General features: G+C 40.9%; 1 protein-coding gene across 1 annotated transcript in view; it reads right to left on the bottom strand.

Moving 5' to 3' along the window:
- KNL1 (kinetochore scaffold 1) overlaps positions 1-6,901 on the bottom strand; it is a 31,492-nt gene extending 24,591 nt beyond the window's left edge. Inside the window, exons 1-5 of the mRNA XM_083453272.1 lie at positions 6,475-6,901; positions 4,632-4,683; positions 4,315-4,354; positions 2,215-2,274; positions 346-407 (exon numbers count right to left, since the gene is read on the bottom strand). Of these exons, the coding sequence (XP_083309398.1) occupies positions 346-407; positions 2,215-2,274; positions 4,315-4,354; positions 4,632-4,666 (197 nt within the window). The 5' untranslated portion in view covers positions 4,667-4,683; positions 6,475-6,901. The remainder of the gene's footprint in view (positions 1-345; positions 408-2,214; positions 2,275-4,314; positions 4,355-4,631; positions 4,684-6,474) is intronic.
- Between the last annotated feature and the right edge of the window lie 314 nt (positions 6,902-7,215).

Genomic DNA, 7,215 nt, shown 5'->3' on the forward strand with positions numbered 1-7,215 from the left:
CAATGAGACCAAATGGGATGTCAGTACACACCACAAGCAATGATCCATCTTCCAAACTTGTTTCCAAATGTGTTAAAAAGTGGTAATATTAGTCTGTAGAATAACAGTGCATATTGTTTAGGACCGTCAGAACAGTATGCTGGGATTTTTAAATACCCCATATTCCATTAAGTAAAGAGCAGCTAAATTGATATTTTTAAATCTTGCCTTAACAAGCATTTCACTCATCAATCTAAGAGAGAATGTAGACAGCTGATAAGGATCTATAGCTTTTTAGTGTGGAGTTTGGGGCTGTTTGCATTCAAGACCAGTTTTATAGATCTGCTACTTTAAGAATAAGCTTACCTGATAGTAGCTGCAAAACTGACACGCCTGGAGTTTCTCTGACGTTTTTCAACATTGCAGTCCTGAATATGCAACACAGAAATTAAATGCATAGGCAGCAACTTTTATATGAAAGCTTTCAACCAGGATACCTGATATTAAGTGTTATTATTGAAAATTAACCTTTAGGAACAGACTTATATATCTATGGTACCTGAACACATTTAAATTGCAAACATGCTAAATATCCAATGCTCATGGAGCTGGTTTTCAAGTCACCCAGTGGCATAGACAGTTTGGATTGCACCCATACATGCAAATTAACCCGTTGGGTGAAATCCAATGCTTTTGATCCAGCACAGCAATCTGCAAATGTAAAATGAAGGGAGGCAATTTTCTCTGATTCCTTGGTCCCTTTGCAACACATCCACACATTTTTCATGCTGCTTTGAAAGGTTCCCCAAGCAGATTTAAGGAGCTGTAGCAGGAATGGGGAAGTGGAAGAAACCTCCTCCAACATGCCATTTTCTTTTGTCCACTGGAAATGAAATCAAACTTTATGGGCAAAGGAAGTGGGCTTCTTCACTGAAGCCAATAAACTGATAGATGGCTCTTGCACAGGCATATAATAATAATAATAATAATAATAATAATAATAATAATATTAATAATAATAATAATAATAATAATTTATTTGCACCCCACCCATCTGGCTGGGTTTCCCCAGCCACTCTGGGCGGCTTCCAACAAAGATTAAAAATACATTAAAATGTCACACATTAAAAACTTCCCTAAACAGGGCTGCCTTCAGATGTCTTCTAAATTTCAGGTAGTTTTTTATCTCTTTGACACCTGATGGGAGGGCGTTCCACAGGGCGGGCGCCACTACCGAGAAGGTAGTATATGATGTCAGATGTAGCACTGGTAGGCTGGGCCTTATTGGCCAAATTAGGTCCCCTAACAGGCTTAATTAGGCATGCAGACCAGAGGTTCCCCAACATTACATTACCAGGCTACTCCACTGCATTGAAAGCTGCTCCTCAAGTGGGATGGCAGCAGTGAGGTTCACCCACTAACTTGAGACAAGGCTACTTCAAAATAAATATGTCAAGAAGTTATACACTTTTTAAAATATAGACATAGAATAGAATAGAATCATAGAGTTGGAAGAGACCACAAGGGTCATCGAGTCCAACCCCCTGCCAAGCAGGAAACACCATCAGAGCACTCCTGACATATGGTTGTCAAGCCTCTGCTTAAAGACCTCCAAAGAAGGAGACTCCACCACACTCCTTGGCAGCAAATTCCACTGTCGAACAGCTCTTACTGTCAGGAAGTTCTTCCTAATGTTTAGGTGGAATCTTCTTTCTTGTAGTTTGTATCCATTGCTCCGTGTCCGCTTCTCTGGAGCAGCAGAAAACAACCTTTCTCCCTCCTCTATGTGACATCCTTTTATATATTTGAACATGGCTATCATATCACCCCTTAACCTCCTCTTCTCCAGGCTAAACATGCCCAGCTCCCTTAGCCGATCCTCATAAGGCATTGTTTCCAGGCCTTTGACCATTTTGGTTGCCCTCCTCTGGACACGTTCCAGTTTGTCAGTGTCCTTCTTGAACTGTGGTGCCCAGAACTGGACACAGTACTCCAGGTGAGGTCTGACCAGAGCAGAATACAGTGGCACTATAACTTCCCTTGATCTAGATGCTATACTCCTATTGATGCAGCCCAGAATTGCATTGGCTTTTTTAGCTGCCGCGTCACACTGTTGGCTCATGTCAAGTTTGTGGTCAACCAAGACATCTTTTTTTAAAAAAATTAACCAGTGGTAGGTTACAGACACTGACTTACATTTGGAGATGACCTCACTCCATGTAATGTAATGCCTACCTGAGTTAATTCATTTCCACTCCCTAAGTCACGGAGAGGGGTCTGGGGAGCTTTTAAAATCTACAAAGGAAATAGGCATCATTGAGAAAACAATTTCTGAAGCAGCTACAAAACTATTTATTAAAGCAACATTGCATATTACACAGTAAACAGATTTCTGGTTTGTGGAACAACTTCTGCTATTCAAAATAGTAGTACTGTATGCATATATCTCCAAGATGCACTAATGCACTTAAAGCAGATTTCTAAATTGTCACTCAGGATAGTAATTCATTCCTTACTATCCTTGTAATTTTTAATAACCAAGACTGGCAGTCTGAATATTTCAAGTCAAAGGCAGATGAACACACTCCAACTGAAAAGAAGAATGGAACTGTCCTAAAGAAAATTACCAAATGTATTTACTATGTCTGCAATCCAAATAAACATTTTCATGTATGGAAATGAACTTCATACACTGTTGTAGCATTATTTCCATAGATAACACTGCAAGACACTTGGAACTAAACAGTTGCTTGCATTTTTGTCTGCAGAGCTGCAGTAGCAAGAATTTCTATAAAATCTGGCTGAGGCTTTTCCCCTTCCCTACGCACAAATGGCTTAAGATTCAGTCTACAGATTGTTCTAGAAGTTTCACTTTGCACGATAACTCAGAAAGCAGGAAACCTGGCATATGTATTAAATATAGGTTCACATGACAGCTTAAACTATTGTTAAAAAAATAAGTTTTAGCCAATTATTGACAGAATTGTCACAAAATGCAGAGTTTTAGATCATGAAGCTCTCTAAGAGCAGAGTACATTTGGTATCAGAAAATTAGCTCTCTCTTTTTTGCCACCATTACAGAAAGAGGCACAATATATATGTAATGTTTAGAGTCTTGATTGCAGAACAGAATATTCAGAATTTCATTATGATACGTTCTTTGAGTTTGGGAAGTCCGGCTCACTGCCTTGCAGGCCTTTTTCTACCTGGCCTAGGAGAGTGCGGACCTGATTGACTCCAGCTGCTACATTATTTGGGGGCGGGGACACCATTTTGGAAGCAGGGGTGTTGCTGTTATTAATTTTTTGTATCTTTATGTTGGATGTTATGATTTATGCAGAAATTGTTTCAATTTGGTTGTATACCTTTTGATGTTTTATTCTTTATGACTACTTTTGTTATATTTGTAATTATTTATTTTTCATGTTGTAAGCCACCTTGAGCATGGTTTTAACTGCGGAAAGGTGGCACACAAATAAAATTATGTATGTATGTAGCTGCAGGTCAGGAATAAAGTTATCCCTAGGACAGGAATAATGTGGATAATACATAGATAATTGCAAAGGTTTTGCATTGCATTTGTTTTCATTTTATTTATTTTATTCATTTATTTCCCACTGTTCATCAGGTGGGTTACACAATAAAATGACAAAATGTAGGATGTAATCAGGCCAACTATAATCGTTAGCACAACAAATACAAAATCACTAACAGGAGGATAAGACCAATGAACTAATTTCTCTCTGTACAAGCGAGTGAAGTCAGGATTACTACTATCTACTGTGGCAACGTGCTCAGGGAAGCCATTTTGAGTTAAAATGTTAAGCAAGGAAGCCATTCTGTTGATCTGGCCAGGCCCCCATATCCAGTAAATACACTCAGACATCCACTACCCAGAGACACACAGAGATAGGCTGATAAAGATTACCACATAAGGACATGGAAGACATGAATGTCCAACTCCTCATGCCTTAACTCTAGGCAGAACCTAATGTATCCATCTGGAACACAATCTCTAGGCAAAGCAGTTCTTGTCTCCAGGCGGAACCTAATGTATCTATCTGAGTACTGTACAGTATGTGTAATGCTGTAACTTTTGATTGGATAAAGACCTGATTTAAGAATGTACCGTATAAAGGGAAGCCTCCCCTGTTTGGAGGGGCCGGACTTGGAACTTATTCCTCTGCACCATTGCTTGCTGACGGCAAATAATTAAAACTTTCTTGCTTTATTTCTCTGACTGCTGCGTGGTCATTTGACTGGCCTAGTCAATTGCTACATTTCTTCTAAAATAAAATATATATATATATAGATCTTATTCAAAGTTACACTTACTGAGGAAATCCTTCTTTTCTTTCTGCCCTCTGTGAAGTCACTAAAAAAGAAAAAGTAAAACTCTGTGAAAGTTAAACCTCAATCCTCCTCAACACACCTTATGCAAAATTGTTTACAGTGAAAAGCAAGGAACTTTCTGAAAAGTAAAATACGGGTTTAAAATTTCAGAACTTTTATGAAAGTAAACAGTCATTACTCAAATACAAAGCACACGCATTGTAATCTCACAGGCCATCAGCTAATAGACATAACAATCAGCAAATAAAAAACAACAAATTGTCATCATAGAAAAGGCATGCACTGAAAGCACAACTTACTTTTCATCACTCATTTCGGAATAAATCTTGTCCATTTTGGGAGACTCGTTTCCTACAACAAGTGCAAAATTAGTCTTAAAACTGTGTGAAAGCACAGTACAACAAGCTACCACAGGTGTTTTTTGAGACAAAATTAAATGAAAAATGATGGACACTACAGTATTTGGCTACCATCAATAAAACTCTAGACAGCTTATAAAGCAAAACCACACATTATAAAATATTAAACCTAAAAAATACAGTAATTTTAAAAAAGAACCCAATAAAAACAATAAGATGTTCCTTCTACTACAGAATAACACAATTTGCAGGCCAGAATAAAAATCATACTGAAGGAGCAAAAGTGTATAGTTTAGTTATAACCACATTTAAATACTGAAAGACTTGGATTGGTTTTAAAACACAAATTCATAAGTGTGAGTGAATAAAATGATCTTCAATTGGTGGGAAGACCATAAAGAAGATGCCAGGCTAGCCTCTCTGGAGAAGCTATTCCATAACTTCCAATTTAGCCACCCACTTAACTTCACAGGACCGCTCCCCCCCCTAGTCTTTATTATTATTTATTTATTGAATTTGTATTTAAAGAAACAACTATCTGACTTTTAGAAGACATCTGAAGGCTGCCCTGTTTAGGGACGTTTTTAATGTTTGATTGTATTTTTAATAGTTTGTTGGAAGCCGCCCAGAGTGGCTAGGGAAACCCAGCCAGATGGGCGGGGTATAAATAATAATAAAAAATAGTAGTAGTAGTATATACCATGGTTCACAACATAAAATCTTAAGCCAGCTGTCATCTTTCCAGTAAACTTCTCCAGTTTCTGCTGTCATTTAGTTTTTTCTACCACCCCCCCATGATCAGGTGAGTTAGTTTTAAAGTATTCCTTCTTCAAAGCGCATCTCGGGGGGGGGGGGGAACCACCATGATGTAATTCAATTATCACAAATGACTCTTTAAACTGGGCCTTTAGCAGCACACTCCTATAAACGTCTACTCAAAAGCAAGGGAGCTTACTCCCAGGAAAGTGGGCCTCCAGCCTAAATCTAGCGAGCCAGAAGCAGGAACATCTGGCAGTACTATATAAGTTACCTCGCTTGCCTTTTCCTTACTTCCAACAAAGGGGCCAGCAGAAATGCGCTAACTCGAGGTTGCCCCGCAGTGCACGGTTTACTCGGAAGTAAGCCCCACTTAAGTCAACGTCGCGCGCTAGAAATGGGTCAAGGCGGGAAAGAAATTAGGGGAAAGCTGCTCAGATGTTGTTAGACCAGAGATTGAAAGAAGACACAATTCCTACCAGAGAGGAGAGTGGCAGATTAAACGGATGGATTATGCCGAAATAGCAAAAATGACCGGAAGAATTAGAAACCAGGAAGACCAAATAAGGAATAGGGAAAAATATATAATTTACCTTAAAAATCATTGCAAACAATGAAAAATATTAGTAGGATTAGAATGAGACTTGTAGTTTAACGGTTGTCATGGAGATTTAATAGAGAAGATACAGGAGGGAAAAGGTAACATACACAAAGGGGAGGAGAGAAAGTTCAGGGGAATGCATGGAAATCTCATTTTATTTTAGTTGGTTGTAAATTTCAAAAGGTGAAAATTAAATAATTTTTAAAAAGAAAAAGAAACCAGGGTTAAAGCAACTCGGCGGGGGTGGAGAGCAGGCGGGCGAGGGAGGGAGCAGCCGCTTCAGGATCGCCAGCGCCGAGCCCAGAGCCACGCGAGGAAGGAGATTTGGGGAGGCCGCGAAGCGCCCCCCCGCCCCACTTGCCAGATTAAGCCTCGCTCCCTTCTCACGCCGACGCTTCTGGCGCGACGCCCTCGCTCCCCGCTCACCTTCCCGGGTCCGGTCTTCAGCCGCACACCCGTCTCCTTTGAGGCCTCCCCGCGACTGAAGGCACAGCGCCCGACTAGGCTCCGACGGCGGGATTCAAAATAACCGCCAGACCGCGCGCATGCGCCTCCAAGTGCCAACCTCGCTTCAAGGCCTAAATGGCGGTTGCGGATTGGCGTCGCGGCAGCGCCCTCGTTCCGTACAACATGGCGGCCTCCGTGCAGTGAGGCCTACGGAGCCACCGCCGGGAAAGGGATAGGCAGGAGCCCACGAAACGTTCTGTGGCTTCTCGGGAGAGTTGTTGTCATTCTTCAGGACATTCGTTGTACCGCACACGGCATAGCGTTTGCTCAGGGGCGACGGTATATTCATCTTAGCCGGCGGATGGCGAGAGAAAGGTTTACGGTTGGAACAGTTCCTTATAGGCTTGGAGAGAGTGGAGGTTTCTGTGACGAGGTGGCCGAGTGGTTAAGGCGATGGACTGCTAATCCATTGTGCTCTGCACGCGTGGGTTCGAATCCCATCCTCGTCGGAAGTTTTTTGTTTAACGTAAAACAATTCGGCGTGGCTGCTTCTGATCTTTATTTACTAAGCGGGCAAATTCTTTAATATGTGCGGGACACGCAGTAATGCAAAGCCAAGTGTGTCGGGGGTGAGAATCTGAATCTCGACTTATTCATCCACTAGTGAGGTTTACTTCAGAAAACTCTTTATTTGGGGTGGGGAAACTTCAGTTCAGAAGC

The sequence above is a fragment of the Podarcis tiliguerta genome, assembly GCF_965153285.1.
Source record: "Podarcis tiliguerta genome assembly, chromosome: 1".
Classification (NCBI taxonomy): domain Eukaryota; kingdom Metazoa; phylum Chordata; class Lepidosauria; order Squamata; family Lacertidae; genus Podarcis; species Podarcis tiliguerta.